Genomic DNA, 17,535 nt, shown 5'->3' with positions numbered 1-17,535 from the left:
ATCATTATGTTGGGCTCAGAGCTTCATTTCCATGGCCAGTCTGGTTTGACTCTAAGACACGAACGACGTATAGTTTCACGCGTTGACCGCTTACTTCCCAAAAAGATCGTGTAACAGTTGTTCCAAAGGAATAAGTTATTAGTGAGATAATTGAAATTTGACTTTGTTATTTAGTGACATTGACTACATGGGTATAGTTACACATACGAAGGTTTTTAGCAGAAGTGTTTTGTTACATCCTTGGCCTTGAACGCAATGAAGTCAATCAGCTTGGCATTCACTTTACTTATAGCACTAGCGCATACCGCTAATGCTCTCAACATTCTAGGTATATTTCCGTATCATGGAACTAGCCATTTCTTGGTGTTCCGCGTCTATCTTCTAGGACTCGTTAATAAAGGCCATAATGTTACCGTTATATCGCATTTTCCGGAAAAGAATCCGCCGCCTAATTATCACAGTATCAGCTTGGCGGGAACCTTAGAAATACTCAAAGATGATATGCCGATAGAAAAATCATATAAAACCATCTTCAACACAGGACTATTCTTAACGTCCACCGGTAAGGAGAACTGTGAAGTGATGCTCAAGAACAAAAGAGTGCGTGATTTAGTCGATTCTAAAGCTAAATTCGATGTGATAATCATTGAGCAATTCAACAGCGACTGCGCATTCGGCATTGCATACAAACTGAACGCCCCCGTAGTCGGCATGATGTCTCATATACTAATGCCTTGGCATTATAGGAGACTAGGCATCCCATACAACACCGCCTACGTGCCTTTTCACTTCTTAGAAGGAGGTTCTAAGCCTACGCTATACCAAAGAATAGAAAGACTATTATTCGATGTTTACTTCAGAACTCTTTACTATTTTGTAACGCAAAGAAGCGACCAGAAGACCCTCGCTCAGTACTACGATGATATTCCGCCTTTGGAAGATTTGGCTAGAGAGATGAAGTTCCTCCTTGTGTACCACAACTTTGTGCTAACTGGGTCCAGGCTTTTCCCGCCTAATGTAATTGAAGTCGGCGGTTACCATGTCGCACGGGCAAAATCTTTAGCTGGCGTAAGTATCTGAACTATCACTAGAGAAAAGCCTAGGTAAGACGGGTCATGAAAATGAAAGATTGACCCCTGTCGTCTATAATAAAGACCGAGTCACTAAGTTTCCACTAACCGATGACGCATAAATAAATACACACAGATGATCATTGATCACACATTATTAGATTGTAAAGTATTGGTTGACAAACTCGTCAGCCACTAGAAACAGCACCATACCTAGAGTCTGTGCGCAAAGAGAAGAGTCGCGAAATGTATGGGATCCAAATCGGTCCAATACATTCAACAACTCTTCTCTTTCCACACAGACATTATCATAATGTATTCATAAATTTTTTATTACCTTAAGTAACACTTTTGCCTCGTAATTAACTCTAGTTACTCCAGTTCTAGTTCCGTTCAATTACTTTAAAGCAAACCTTGGTACTAACTAACTACCTATTAGCTTTTTTGTTTCATTTGCAGACAGTTTTTGCTCTCTTCCGTAAAGTTAACGGTAAAGCTACAGTTACCTGAATTATTAGCCTTTCTTCGTTATTTTTTCACAGGCTTTGAAGACATTCGTTGAAGGAGCGAAACATGGTGTAGTTTATATAAGCTTCGGATCCGTGCTCAACCCAACCTCGCTGTCTCCTGAGAAGGTGCAGGCCATTTTGGACGTGATGGCTCAACTGCCGCAAAGGTTTATCTGGAAATGGAGTAACAAGACTTTAGCTGTGGCTCAGGATAAACTTTACACTGGCAATTGGCTGCCTCAGATTGATATTTTGGGTAAGCACAGTAGATATGACACTTCTTGTACAATGCTATTGATTGCAGACGTAAAACATCATGTTTAGTAAATATTCAGAGTTGTTAAAAATGAAAGCATTGTAGGTATCAGAGATAAACAGAAAAAGAAACCACTCCTGCTAAAACTTCTCCCAAGTCTCCCCATTATCCGTAAGGATCTTGTTATTTGCGACCGGGAATGTGTCGCTATCGACGAAGATGATTTAACAACATAAACTTTAGTAACGGCCTCCCAAAAACTTCCACCCAAAAGACTGAAGCAAGTAAAATAAGACTGATGTTAATGTTTCTTTACAGGTCATCCAAATACATTGGCCTTTTTCTCCCATGCCGGGATGGGTGGCACAACTGAAGCCATACATTACGGCGTCCCAATGGTCGCCATGCCAGTTTTGGGCGACCAGCCAGCAAATGGAGCCGCCATAGAAGAAAGCGGACTAGGCGTACAAGTTCAAATAAGGGATTTAAATAAAGAAAATCTACTGGCAGCATTCCGAAAAGTTTTAGATCCCAAGTAAGATTAATATTAACTACCTACCAATGCTTATTTATAATAAGAATAATTGAATAGGAATAATTTATTGAGAAAACCTTAAGTATAATAATGAATGATCAACTCATGGCGCCCAATCTCGGCTATCATTTTAGACATAGACATAGAAAAACTTTATTTAACATCACATTCATGGTACATTTGAACATACAATCTTAAAAACTTTTAAAACAAATTAAATTTATGTTAACATATAAACAAAACAGCGTGATGTTAAAAAGGGGCTCGACTCAGTATGATGTTGCAGTAAAATTGTCAGAAAACCAGTTTCAGTCGGACCCTAATAAAATAATAAAGAACCTAAAGTAAAAAAGGAAAATAAAATATGTGACGGAACGGAGCGCCCTCTGTCCTGTTCCATTCCCTGGCATACCTTAATATTTATTGTCTCTTTTCAGGTTCAGAGAAAAAGTGAAGCAGATTTCTAAAGCCTGGCATGATCGACCAATGCGTCCGCTAGACACAGCAATCTACTGGACCGAGTACGCAGCTAGGCATCGTAACTTTACATTCAGAGCTGCGGCAGCCGACACACCTCTATACCAACATTTCTATTTAGATATTATAGGAGTATTGGTTATCTCCTTATATGTTATAGCAAAAGTTTTCAGTTTGTTATTAGGTTTATGCAATTCGAAGGCAAGTGTAAAAAATGTCAAAACAATTGACAAAAAGACAAGTAAGAAGTCAAAGCGTGAATGACAACACGTTTTTCACAGAATAACGCAGTAGCATTAAGTAGGTTCATTAACATCTTAAAACGAAACGAAAAACGGAAATTAATTTATGTCTCTCTATCGTATAATATGCTTCCATGTGATAGAGGGCAGATACAACGAATTTTCGATTTTCGTTTCTCGCGGTAGACTCTCTGGCATCTCAAGGATTAGTAATATTAATGTATTTTGAATCATTGTGATCTGATTGTGATGTAAGTACTCGAAATATCATCATCATCATCATCATCTCAGCCTATATACGTCCCACTGCTGGGCACAGGCCTCCTCTCGAGCGCGAGAGGGCTCGAAATATAATATAGATGAATTTATAAAAACAAGAGTTTTATTGATTTAAGTTTCACATAGGGATTGGTGCTAGGCCCATAACCTGAAACTACTCTGTACTTATCGTCTGACTTGTCTATTCTTTAACTAGCGACCCACCTAGGTATGATTACTTATGGTACTCCTGACTTAGGTAAATAGGTCAGGAGTAAAATAAGTAATCTAGGTAACTATTGCTAACCCTCGATTTTTCAAATTTGCCGCCGTTTGCTACTGACAAGATTTGCTTGACCCAGTATAGATATCTAGGTATATAAGTACATGGCTCATCTTGAACCCGTATTAAACCTTCAACAACAACTAATCTTACAATATAGAAAAATTCTAGAAAAATAAATAAGTTCCAATGACAAATCTTTTTTATGTCAAACATAACACTTCAAACAGAATGTAGGCATCACACAAGTAATAATTTTGGATTTTACCTTAAAATGTACATTAACATCATAAAATTACCACTATGACCGCGGACCAAACAACTTTTACTGAGCAATGTTTTAACAAATAACATGACTAACAATTGTCTACTCTAACATACCATCAACCACCCGACCAACCAACCATCCCATCCAAACCCTATAGAATCCTGAATCCAATAGGAACCATATAAAATCCTATCGCATAAATGGCTTGTTGCTGTCAATCCTGCAAAAGTAAGTATTACCACAGAAAATAATAGTACTAGGTATTACCTACAAATTGAATGCTGTAACTTTAGCTAGTGCCTAATATTGTTGAGACAAAATTTAGTCCCTTGTTGCTAAACACTACGGTAATAAGCGCTTTTAGGGGAGATGCGGATAAGACGGAGACGCTAAGGTTAAGGTGTAAAAAAAACCGGGCAAGTGCGAGTCGGACTCGCGCACGAAGGGTTCCGTACCATAAAGCAAAAAAAAAAACACCCATCCAAGTACTGACCACGCCCGACGACGTTGCTTAACTTTGGTCAAAAATCACGTTTGCTGTATGGGAGCCCCACTTAAATCTTTATTTTATTTTGTTTTTAGTATTTGTTGTTATAGCGGCAACAGAAATACATCATCTGTGAAAATTTCAAACTGTCTAGCTATCACGGTTCGTGAGATACAGCCTGGTGACAGACGGACGGACGGACGGACGGACAGCGAAGTCTTAGTAATAGGGTCCCGTTTTACCCTTTGGGTACGGAACCCTAAAAACCGGATATTTAAAATGGTATCAGTGTTATTTATTAATCAAACATTAATTACTCATTATAGTTTTATTTGGCACAGCTTTGGAGTTGGTAACTAATCATACGAAAATTTGAAAATTACAATTATCAAAAATGGAAAATACACCATCTTATCCCACATATAAGTTGCGAATTACCTATTCGCACGTGTATCGTACAACGTTTTACAGTACATATGGCCCTTTTAACATTGCACGAAAAGTGCTATTTTACGCACTAGTGCGGGGAAATAGGACCATATGTACCTACTGTAAAATATTATTAGGTAGGTACCTAATAATATTTTCGATAGAATAGTCGATATTTAATTAAGCACTAGGAGCAGACGCATTTTTGCTCTCGCCGGCCGGGGTATGCAAATCAGTTAAATACGTTTTTTTTTTACTTTTATTTAAATATTTAAAGATACAGAATATAGTATACCTACCTAGGTATACTATATTCTGTATCTTTAAATATTTAAATAAAAGTAAAAAAAAATATTTAAAGATACAGAATATAGTATACCTACCTAGGTATACTATATTCTGTATCTTTAAATATTTAAATAAAAGTAAAAAAAAAACGTATTTAACTGATTTGCATACCCCGGCCGGCGAGAGCAAAAATGCGTCTGCTCCTAGTGCTTAATTAAATATCGACTATTCTATCGACATATGGATGTCGATAGAATAGTCGACTTTTAATTAAGCACAATTTTTTTTTAAACTGAGCCATTAGTATTTGTTATTTATTTCAACTTGATACCTCCACGCGTTTCTAAGAATAACCCTAAAACAATTTTCTATCAACATAAAATTATTATTATTATAAAGTTATTCACAATAAGTATCAGAATGTGTTGAAGAAGAACGTTGGCATTCTAACTTTAAACAATTTAAATAAATTGATATCTGGCAGAGAAGTGGAACTACCTAATACAGAACAAATTCATAATCACTATGAATTATTTCGTTTTGCTCCGATTACTACAGTAGATTTAGAACGGTCCTTTAGTTGGATGAAATGGATTTTATCGGCAAGGCGAAGGAGTTTAAAATCAGAAAATTTAGAAAAAATGCTAATTGTATATTACGAAAATTATATAAAATACTGAATAAATACAAACACTTGGTTTTAATTTTGTTTACAACAATAATTAATACTTCTGCATATCATAACGGTGGTCCAGTACATCGTGTTGTTATTATCGACATCGACCAAAGTGTGTGTCCTCGCACTATTAAGCTGTCAACGCATTTTTGCTCTCGCCGGCCGGGGTATGCTGATTTGCAAGACCGAAGTGATCCCATAAGTGTTCCGTAAACAAAGTTTTGTACGGAACACTAAAATTATATCCTCAACTGGCTTAAGGAGCCATTATAGGGTAGATGAAAACATTACATGATCAAATTTAATAATGTACCTATACCTATCTAGGTCTGTCATTCAGTTCAGGCGGTTTTGAATTTGGTTGGTTTACCAGCAATAAATGATTAAAACCTACCCGAAAATGTACAAATTGTTTGTTTTACTTTTATTTAAATACCTAAAGATACAGACTATAATAGCTAATAATCTATCGTAATACTTATAGGTACCAATACTATTGCATTTAAGATTTATACCTTTGTTTTTATTCTGACGGAATTAATATAAACAAAGGTGTGGCCGGTGACAAAAAACTTTCCAGCATTCAAGGTATTTAAGCTGTCGATAATTTCCATATTTATTAGAAATCTTTTTTATTCTACTATAGAAATAATGACTTTGTTAAAAGAAAACTAAATTATAGCATAGAACATGTTGGTATATTATTGGAAAATAAAAAGTTACTTTTGTCGGGTAGTAAGGTACTTTATTTATTGCACTGGTATCGCTGTGGAGATTCACCCGGGCGACCAAAAGTTGCGGATCACTAAACATTATTTTGCACTAACTTTGGAGATTGAGTAATCCCGTGTATCTAATCGCTTTTAATGATTTTAATTTAACCTCTTGGGGTTCAATGTCCTAATACTAGTACAAATTACCTCCAATGAAATTTAAATCTTAATGAAATGGAATAGAGTTTATTTTATTTCGTTTCGTTGGATTTTAAAACAAAACAAATTCAACTCTATTTTCTAAAACCGTTGATTCAAATTCGATTGTCAATTTTCCTTGTATGGGGGGCCGCTAGAGGTATTGGCTTCAAAAAAGGAGGAGGTTATCAATTTGACCGTTTTTTTGTATAGGTAAAGGTATACTTATGCTAGTTTGCTGCCGCAGAAATTTGTCATATCTGCAGGCGCAGCACGGTTCCATTTTTATCGACTGTCACGATGCGCGTCCCTTTCGCACTTAAGTACATACTTGTTGGAACGCGACAGGCATGGTGACAAGCGATAAAAACGCGACCGTGCTACGCCACCTGCGGCCGCAGCACGGTTCCATTTTTATCGACTATAACTATGCGCATCCCTATTGCACTAACATACTTGTTAGAACGTGACAGGCATGGTGACAAGCGATAAAAACGCGACCGTGCTACGCCGCCTGGACTCATTTAGAAAATTATTATTTCGTTTGAAATCAAGTCTATAAAAATTAAGGATGATAAATTTGTTAGGTAATAGTTTCTGAGATAATTCAGTTCTTACATTTATTTTAAGGTTTTCTTCGAGCCCTTACTTTGAGAAGACAATGACAGTAGTTTATTTACATTAATTCCGGGAGAATAAAAAAGAAGGTACTTATAGGTAATGCATGATATAGCCAGGTACAGATAGGTAGGTATAGAATGTTTTCCCTGCTTGAACCCAGATACCTATCGCCTTAATTGTTTGCAGCCAAAATCTCATCCAGCTGCCTCGGCCGATGCGACCTGCCAAAGCACAGATGCCTAGAGAAGGAAGACGTCAGGCCTGGACCTATTCCCAAACATATGGGATGGATGTACTGCGCTAAATCTTCTCCTCGGTTTCAGGTACACTCACGTCCATAGATGGTAGGATCCTATAGACGTGCTATACGCGTGTCTCGGTGAGGGACAAAACATACGCTATGCGACACTATGATTGGTCGAATTTCTTTGTTGCCCACCATAATACATACCTACTAAATTTACGGTGGGGAATAAAAAAGGACAAACAATAATAGCGCGTTCGCTACTACTCCTACTGAAAGATACATAAGACTATCCCGTTCGGTCATTTTCCCCCTAGCCTCATGCCTGATCCAGTTATATACTAGATTCATGCTCACATCATTCGCATTTAACGCATTGCTCCTCGCTCAGCGCAACTCTTAATAGTCGGTAATTTTCTATTGGTGCTTAACAAACACATCCCTCGCTTACCATTATCCAATAAACAAGTTGGGAACAATTACTTACAAGGCAATGTAACCATACCTGCGGAAGTAGAAGACGCCAGTTCGAATTATGTCCTCGGCTACTGGAGTGTTCATAACTCGAGTTGTAAGAAACTAAAAATATCATCAACTAAAAACTAATAGATATTACTACCCTGTAATTGGGTACTTTGATCTCACCCTAGAACCACGACAATACTTGGTCTCATATTGCCTTAACTTAATTCTTACCACTGGATCTATGGACTACATGGATCGGTATGTCCAGTGATGTTGCTAGGTGTGGGCAAAGCGGCCCATCGCCCACGGCCTCAAGGGCGGGGCCCTACGGGAGCAAATCCTTTTTATTACCTTGGGAATATACATTGGAAGAAGAAGAAAGGAAGGAAGGGAAGGGAATGAAGGAAGAAGGTGTCGCAGATGCGACTTCGTCCACGGGTTGATTTTGATTAGTTCACGCTACGCGACTGAGTGTATTAATATCATTGCTTTTTATCCGCAGCAAAGATGTGGTTGGCGGCCCGGTCACGTTTCCTGCACAGTCCTCCGCCGAATCGAAGCCCACAACGGCTCAAGAGAAATCTGCGCCATCTGCCCGTCGAGATGCTCAAGCAGAGTTTGCTCATCTAGATGCCCACCCAGACTTTACTGCTCCCGTCCCTGCTCAAGACCCTGCCCCAGGCCTTGCGTTAAACCCTGCTTCCCGTCACCTTCTTGCTCTGGGCCAACTTGCCCACCTGGAATGCCTTTAATCAGAATCATAAGACACGCAGGCAAATACAAAATATGCACGAAGCCTTCCAACCTCAACAATTCGCCTTGCGGCCCCTATCCGCTTAAATACGTACTAAACGCCGACTCCGACACTTCTTCTACAACGAAATTCAGTATCGAGGCGAAATTCAACAATTATCAATATGATTATACGAGTTCGCAGACTTCGTTTATTTTAGACTTCTCTCCGCCACCGACGTGCTCCAGACCTTGCCCAAAGAGGAGTATTTTATGCATGTATGGACAGTGCGGTAATACCTGGCCGCCGAGCACAACTGATAATAATGGATCTACGAGTACACCCCAACAAAGCGATCCTACTAGTAGTAGTAGCGATCCTAATACTACTACTAAATTCAAGTCAGCTGCCAGCACCACCCACAAAAGTGGTGTCGCAAGTGCAGACAGCTGTTGTGTGTCAGATTACGCGACCAACACTGGCATTCCAAAAAGAGATGGCACTGCTGACAATTGTGCTGCAGATTACAATGCCAAGACTGGTACCACCAGACGTGATCCCAGTGCTGATAATTGTGCTGAAGACTACAACAAATTCGAAAATAAAATAGCTACTTAGGTAACTTGATACCATTTTTGTAACCGTAGACACAATGTTTACATTAGATTTATAATACATCGAGCATCTAATTGTTTTATTTGCTATCCATACTAATACATGTTATAAAAAATCGAAAGTGTGTCTATCTCTCTGTTACCTCTTCACGCTTAAACCGCTGAACCGATTTAGTTGAAATTTGGCATAGAGATATTTTGAGTCACGGGCCATAGGATAGGATAGTCTCACGATAGTTTTTATATCGGAAATCATCCCTAAAGAGAGTGAAAAGGGGGGTGGACTTTAAAGAGTTAATGAATTGCCTAATACCTAATTGAAGTAAGCAATGCGCGAATTGAATGATTGCTATTAGCATTATCCAGGCGCTATACCTACTTCACGTAGTGATTTAATATTCTTTGCCAACTTTTTTCCCGATTTTAGGGTTGGTCCCGTAGTAAAAGTAGCTCAGTTTAGCGAGTAAAATCAAGCCCTGGATTTAAAGCCCCATGGTCCGACACATACTGTATAGGTATATAAATAAACAAGAATTGCTCGTTTAAAGGTGATAGATAGGTATATAGATATTCAAGCTACTCGGCCGCGGGAGCGTGGGGGCAAGCGGGGGCTCATTTCACTTCTTCTTACATCATATACAGTCAAGTACATATTTACAGGCCAAAATTCCAAAAACACTGGTGGTACTTTCCCGCACTAGTGCGGGAATAAGCACTTTCTGTGCTCGTCAAGAAATTAAAGGCCCATATGTACTGTAAAACGTTGTACGATACACGTGTGTTTTAATAGGGGATATTACTGCAATGTTCTGCCGCCAGAGTGCAGCACTACCTAGACAGTAAATTCATAGACTAACTTATACATACTGTGCCTGAAACTGTTTTTTGACAAGTTATGACATTGATGCATCAAGGCGGTTTGTTAACAAGGGCCTACCGGTAAACGCGAAAATCGAAATTTAGTTATCTGCCTCTTTATCGCTCGAATATGCAAGAGTGAAAGAGAGATTAGATAACGAAATTTCGATTTTCTTGTTTCGTAGTAGGCCATGTGATTGACGGGACGTGTGATGTGTCAATGTGGTTTGTTTACTGTATGTGCCACAAAGGTGCCACTTCTGCACTCCATAGTGCCACCTACGCAGAGCTTTGCCTAATATGTATTCCCTATTTATCCCCACTCGTTACGTATTTCGTACTTTCCGCACTTATATCGTCAGCCTCAGTATTAACCGCAGAATATATTTCAGAAACCAATATTACTGCATAGTGGGGCTGTCAGCTAAAGGATGATTGAACAAAATGGCTAAATATAAAGCAAATTTTCTAACCCATAACAATTTTATTAGTCTTCACTGAAGACAATAAATTCTAACAAAAAATATAATAATGAAGTGTGAAGTCACTACTTATAGGAGTACGTTCAGCAGGAATTAGCTAGGGTTCCCAGCTTTTTGGGCCATTGCGAGCATATTCTCATTTGCTATCATTTGAAATTCATGGAACCTTTGCGAGACCCTCTGGTTCATTCGTAAGTATTTCTCCATGCAGTTTGAAGTACATTTATCCTGAAAACAAAAATTATAACTTTCTAGAGGTACCTATATTGATATTTTTAGGTCAGTAACAGCACCAAAATGTTGGATGTGACAGAGCTAGTTTGATGGTGCATGTCATATAATGCATGGACGGTAAAAGTGTTAACCTTAATATGACACAAATCTGTGAAAATAGTGAGTTTGCCTTGTAGTTGTTATCCATTGAATCTACAGTGATCACGGATAGCCCTTCAAGTGGCAACATCACTTATCGATAGATGGATTTAAAAAAAAAAGTTGGATTTTAACTTTATATTAATTAGTCAAATTTTAAATTTAATTAAAGTAATCGACCACGAGCCGGCGGCCTGCCACTTGAAAGGGTAATGGTGAGTTTAAAATTTTAGGTAAGACTAAGCAATATTTACCTCAGAGGACTTCAGAGTTCTTGAAGTGAAATCATGAACGCAGTCATTGAAACACAGTTCTGACAGTTTATTGTATTGCACCAGGAAATCCTTGAACTGGAATCGAAAAAGAAGATTACTACATTTCTGGAAGTTTTTTTTTTTATATTGCTTATAACAATAGGTAAGTAATATTCAAAAAACTTAATTGGTCCAGTAGTTTCCGAGAAAATAGGCTGTGACAGACGGACAGACGCACGAGTGATCCTATAAGGCTTCCGTTTTTTCCTTTTGAGGTACAGAAACCTAAAACAGCTCTTCACAGAACAAGAGCCAATATAATATTTCAAAAGTCTATTTGTGAACACTGATTTAGATCGAAGTGTTTGGGATATCATTTACAAAACAATTATTTTACCGTCTTGATCTGATCGGCTTCACTAATTTCGGCTGCCATGCTGAATGGTACGAGGTGGGAACTTAAACACAGAGAGGTATTAGCGTTTACTACGCTGTAATAGCTTCTAATTAAAAAACTATTTAATTGACTAAAATATTGGAACACTAAAATTTGTTGAAAATTTTAGGTTATAGCATAGAGTTATATATTTGACAGAGGGAATGTCACTTAAGACAAACTGTGACCCTGCAATGGCGGACGGTTTGAAAGTGTGCGTGTAGACGAGTGATACCATATATGTAACGCAAATTCTCCCCTAATGGTGAAACAATTATTTTCAATGTCGTCCTTGTTTTCAAATATTAAAATAGTACAGTTTTACGTTAGACGATAAAAAAGTGTCTACCTAACTGATGTTATAGGTCTTGAAAATGCGCATTGTTGCACAATTACTTTGTGCAAATATTATTTTCAATACCTAATGATATTTAACTTGTAACATATCTGGTTTTAAATAAAAAATAAATATAAGGTAAATGTACTAGTGCTCGACATGTTAATGCCCAATAGATGACACCTTGCTGTCACCTCTATTGACAATGACTTAAGTTTCAAGATGACATGTACTGGACTGGGACCGCGTCGAGCAACATAAGTATGTTTGTTTACCTTAAGAATAAGAATTCATTTATTGTTTACCGTGTCAAACAAGATGTCAAAAAAATACAAAGTCGCAACGGCTACCCTGTTCGGGTATACAATATTACATAATTAGGTACAATATTATATACAGATCACTTAAATTTATAATAAGTACATCTAAAATTACATAGTCTTAAATAAAAAATACTCATTTAAATCGTAAAAAACATGATCTATGTATTAGCCACTGCTTTAGCTGTCGCTTAAATAATTGTCCGCTAACATTTTTATACTATTGGGTAAATGGTTAAAAACAAATAAACGTTAGCTATCAAAAATTATTCATGTAAACGTCTTTAATTTCCTTATTATCGGGAAATTACCATACCGATCTAGTTTGAAATGCAAAATCAATAATTTAGCTAAATGTCCTAAATGATCTCTTATATACATAATGATTTAATAAGAAGGGCATCAATTACCCTACTTTCGGGAAATTACCCTATTCAACTTCCTGGTCACACTCCTGTTTCGCATTTATAAACAATGAAATATGGAGATTTTATGTACAATACCATGATAATTGATAAAAATAGCTATGAAAAGTTATTCCGTCACTTTTTTTCTTTCGATCGGTACAATTCTTGCAGGATTTAACTACACATGCCGGCATATTTTACATTTTTCTTGGACAAATTTACTTCACTGACGTTTTGATCCGTCTGACGGCAAATTGGTGGATGAGGGCATTGAGATAACTGTCAATGTGTGTGTGTCACGCGTAAATACTAGGAAATTGGTGGATGATGGAATCACAGTTTTTGTCTTAGCAAAACTACGTCCGTATATTCTAGGTCCATGGGTTATAGTGTTTTTTTTAATAATCTGAACATTGATTGAAGCTTGCGCGAGAGCGCTCGTGATGATTGACAGACGCACTTTTCATTTTTTGCCTTTACGATTAATTAATGGCTTCAATTTTATTTATAAAGCTATTTATTACGATATTATACTTCAATTATAAACCAAACATTAACCTTATATTTTAAGCAATTCCAAGGGCCCAACCTTTTCTGTTCTCTTTCACGACGCAGCAACTAGTATCATTTCTCTCTCCTAGCTCTTTTAAAATGCCGTTAGTCAAAAAAGGACAACCATACTGTTGACAAGGTGGACTTCAAATCAAGTGTTGCCTTTCTTGATGCCATAGATATAATATATATATAGACGGTGTCTCAGCGAGCTGTCACTGTTGCCACTTTTGTTAAGTGTACGATTAACAATGAGGCCCACGTTGCTGTAGCCATGTCGATAAAGTCATATCGATAAACTATCGACATTTCTTGCAATTTTAATTTTACTTCAAAAGCCCCCTCCAGACTATGCGCGTGAATCGCGGGCGAAGCCGCGAACGCAAGTGTGGCGTCGATTTCGCAGATTGTTCACGCCTTCGCGCCTTGTTCTCCGTTTTTTGTCGGTATTTCGGCAAAGGCTTAACGATACCTAAAATGACCAAAAACGCTTTTATTCTTTATTGTGGTTATCAGATCACAATTTTATAGTCACGCCCCAGCAGGGAACCAAGGGAAAGTTCAGATATTTAATTGAAATACATAAACACCTCCTAAAATAGGTGTTCCGCAATAATTGAATTATATTATTATATTATAATATATTCATTATCCATTAGCATTTCAATTATGTTTATGTTTAACAAAGATATTGAAGCTTCAATTAATCGCTATTTCGTTCCGCTGTGTAGCGTATATCGATATATAACATGATTAAAATCGACTTTTCACATCCCTAAAAGAGCACACATATACGCTTTTACGCACACATACACAGCCTGGGCGCATCAAGCAAGGGCCCAACCTTTTCTGTTCTCTTTCACGACGCAGCAACTAGTATCATTTCTCTCTCCTCGCTCTTTTAAAATGCCGTTTGTCAAAAAAGGACAACCATACTGTTGACAAGGTGGACTTCAAATCAAGTGTTGCCTTTCTTGATGCGCCCAGGCTGTGTATGTGTGCGTAATAGCGTGTATGTGTGCTCTTTTAGGGATGTGAAAAGTCGATTTTAATCATGTTATATATCGATAAACGCTACACAGCGGAACGAAATAGCGATTAAGTGAAGCTTCAATATCTTCGTTAAACATAAACATAATTGAAATGCTAATGGATAATGAATATATTATAATATAATAATATAATTCAATTATTGCGGAACACCTATTTTAGGAGGTATTTATGTATTTTAATTAAATATCTGAACTTTCCCTTGGTTCCCTGCTGGGGCGTGACTATAAAATTGTGATCTGATAACCACAATAAAAAATAAAAGCGTTTTTGGTCATTTTAGGTATCGTTAAGCCTTTGAAGTAAAATTAAAATTGCAAGAAATGTCGATAGTTTATCGATATGACTTTATCGACATGGCTACAGCAACGTGGGCCTCATTGTTAATCGTACACTAAACAAAAGTGGCAACAGTGACAGCTCGCTGAGACTACGTCTTTATATATTATAAGTCTATGGTTTTTAAAAATAGAATAGTACATTACTACAGAGGCCGGGACAAAAGGGGTTGCCGGCCGAAGACATATAGACGGCCGAGCGAAGCGAGGCCGGATAGGTCTGAGCGCGGGCAACCCCATTTCCCGCCGAGGTATGTATAGTGCTTTTCTCAAACATGCAATGAAATAAATAAAATAAAAAATCCACGAAACCCAAGTTTTATTTATAGAAAAAACTAAAAGTAAACTACACCCAAAATATAACTAAACACGTACCTATATCTTTATCACGCGTATGTTTTACACGAGTCGTGTATTTTTACTACCCGTATATTTTCATGTATCTTTGATTTTTTCGCCTTGTATCCGTCTGACTGTCGTTTTCGTCACATAAGTTTACATAGTCTTTCATGTTGATATCATGTTTCACATACATCGTTGCTTTATGCATGGAGAAAATAAGTATAATTTCCACAGTGTTCACGATTTTGTAGTTACTTTCATTTCTTTAAAATATGCCACAAAACTGTTTCTAATAAACTGTAAGCCATTTTTCTTAGATTCTAAAATAATAAAATTGCCATAAGCAACCATATAGATACTTCGTCTTTGACTTGGCGGCAGACGCAGCAAGTTATTTAAAATCAATTCTGGTTACGCTGCCAATTCCAACTCCTACGATTACAATTAAAATAAATTTCATTATTTTGTCGGGACTCATATTAAAGTAAAAAAAATCAACAACGCACCATAAATCCAATAAAACATAAATACAGAATGAAAATTTTTCAACTTTGCCTCCATAACAATTTAAAAAAATAACTACGCGTGTTTGAGTAGACCTTTTTACCGCTAACGTTTAGATGAAATATTTTAAATGTATTTATTTGTGTAGTTAAATTTATAATTTTAAATTACAGAATTTGATTAATAATGTATTATTTATTAAGTTCATGTTGATTTTATACAAATAAAACTGCAAATTGTAGCAAACATTGTTTTTTGTTTTTTTTTTATAGGCGTAGTGGCAGAGTGTCATTCCGAACCATAAAGCAAATACTGCCTCTAGTTTTTTTTTAATGGCTGAATGCCACGATGCTGTGTCACAAATATCTGTGAAATGGAAATTAAAAAAGAGGACTTTGCCGGCCTAGGCCTGCAAGATTTGTATGAAATTCCATTAAATACCTCTTGTCCTAACCGAACCTAAAACGTCATACTTCGCAGCCTATTATAAGGAACATAACATCAATATTTCATTGCATGTTTGAGAAAATTACATTATTACATTTTCTGTCACCTATTGACCAGAGCTGGCTGAACGATCTCGAATCTTCGAAGTAAAGCCCCCTCCAGACTATGTGCGTGAATCGCGGCGCGACGTCGCGGAGCGAACATATCGCGAAGTTGACGTATGACTCCACACTCGCACACTTCACGACGATTTCGCAGTTTGGTTTGCGGCAAGATGGCGGAAAAGCATCAGCTGATCGAGTTTAACACGTTCGCGGACGCGGATTGCATAGCATCCGTTTTTGCACTACTCCTGGTGACGCGTATGTTATAGCATCCGTTATTCGTTTTAAATTTCTGCATTGAAATGCTTATCAATCCGCTTTACCACAGTATAATATTATTCACCAACTTTTCCTCTACCAGTCACCAGATTCAAAGTTTGCATACTGCCATTTTACATAGTTTTATCGAAGTTAAAAATTATCCTGTGACGTCCCCAATTGAGCCCCCCTTTCTGTGACGCACATGCTATAGCATTCGTCTTTGTATGGCAGCTCCCTTAGTAGCCCGGCAGGTGCGTCTGGGAGTAGACACGTGCAATTTGGGTGAATTTCGTGCGCGATAGCCATTTTTACGGATTGTTTATAACATCATAATTAATGTTTTTCTTACAATTTCTTTAAGTTTTTCAATGTGTTTTAATAAACAAACATGTTTACTTGTGGTTTATTGTGCTACAATCAAATTTTGATAACGGTGAATGTGAAAAAGTGAGTCATGAATGTGTATAACCTATCATTCAAGTAATTACGTTACTAGTCATAGTTTTGATGATATAATTGTGAATTATAAGCCTGCTGGCGCTCGATGATCACCTCTTACAAGGTAAGACCGTTTATGACAAGTATTGTGGCATAATTCTTGTATATTTCACGCCTTATGTTTGGTGCAGATGCATCCGAAAAAGAATATAAAGTTGGGTGAATCATCGCTTGACAGGAAAAGTGGTGGACGGTTTACGTCCAGAACTTAAAGCGGCGGTGACTTACAGGGAACTCAAAAAGTGTAATACGGTAGAGATTGACGATTTCGAAAGTGGTGGTGGCGTAAATGCTGCGTATACCTAGGACAGCTGGAAGAAAAAACCTCTCTCTTTTATGAGAGCTCAACCGGCTCCACATGGCTCTCTGCAACATGCCATGAGTGGGCATTTAGATTCTTCAGACATATTATGCGGTCTCCAACGCATGATGTGTAGTATCACATAATTTTAGGTCCAATGAATGACGAACGTGCTTGGGATGGGGCATGTATGAAAAGGACATAATATTACAATGATAAGAAATGGGGGAACAAAACAGAAGTAGAAAAATGTTTGAATAGGTCAGCAATGAGTCTTTAGAGCAAAAATCTCGCCTCTAGGAATTC

The 17,535-nt window shown here is 37.4% G+C and overlaps 3 protein-coding genes across 3 annotated transcripts; 2 read left to right on the top strand and 1 right to left on the bottom strand.

The window, feature by feature from the left end:
- The first annotated feature begins 108 nt into the window (after positions 1-108).
- LOC134671210 (UDP-glucosyltransferase 2-like) lies at positions 109-3,397 on the top strand. The gene is made up of 4 exons (XM_063529003.1): positions 109-1,068; positions 1,613-1,835; positions 2,154-2,370; positions 2,808-3,397. Exons 1-4 carry the CDS (start codon positions 256-258, stop codon positions 3,109-3,111), a joined length of 1,557 nt encoding a protein of 518 aa, XP_063385073.1. The 5' UTR covers positions 109-255; the 3' UTR covers positions 3,112-3,397.
- A 453-nt stretch (positions 3,398-3,850) lies between these two features.
- LOC134671570 (uncharacterized) lies at positions 3,851-9,370 on the top strand. Its single transcript, XM_063529430.1, has 3 exons — positions 3,851-4,126; positions 7,497-7,633; positions 8,522-9,370. The coding sequence occupies exons 1-3, from the start codon at positions 4,099-4,101 to the stop codon at positions 9,368-9,370; spliced, it is 1,014 nt and encodes a 337-aa protein (XP_063385500.1). The 5' UTR covers positions 3,851-4,098.
- Positions 9,371-10,735: 1,365 nt separating this feature from the next.
- On the bottom strand, positions 10,736-11,899 carry LOC134671261 (mitochondrial import inner membrane translocase subunit Tim9-like). The gene is made up of 3 exons (XM_063529074.1): positions 11,730-11,899; positions 11,333-11,428; positions 10,736-10,934 (listed from the first exon to the last, which is right to left on the bottom strand). Exons 1-3 carry the CDS (start codon positions 11,766-11,768, stop codon positions 10,800-10,802), a joined length of 270 nt encoding a protein of 89 aa, XP_063385144.1. The 5' UTR covers positions 11,769-11,899; the 3' UTR covers positions 10,736-10,799.
- Between the last annotated feature and the right edge of the window lie 5,636 nt (positions 11,900-17,535).

Source organism: Cydia fagiglandana, chromosome 15 (genome assembly GCF_963556715.1).
Source record: "Cydia fagiglandana chromosome 15, ilCydFagi1.1, whole genome shotgun sequence".
Classification (NCBI taxonomy): domain Eukaryota; kingdom Metazoa; phylum Arthropoda; class Insecta; order Lepidoptera; family Tortricidae; genus Cydia; species Cydia fagiglandana.
This window is presented reverse-complemented; position numbering and strand designations above follow the sequence as displayed.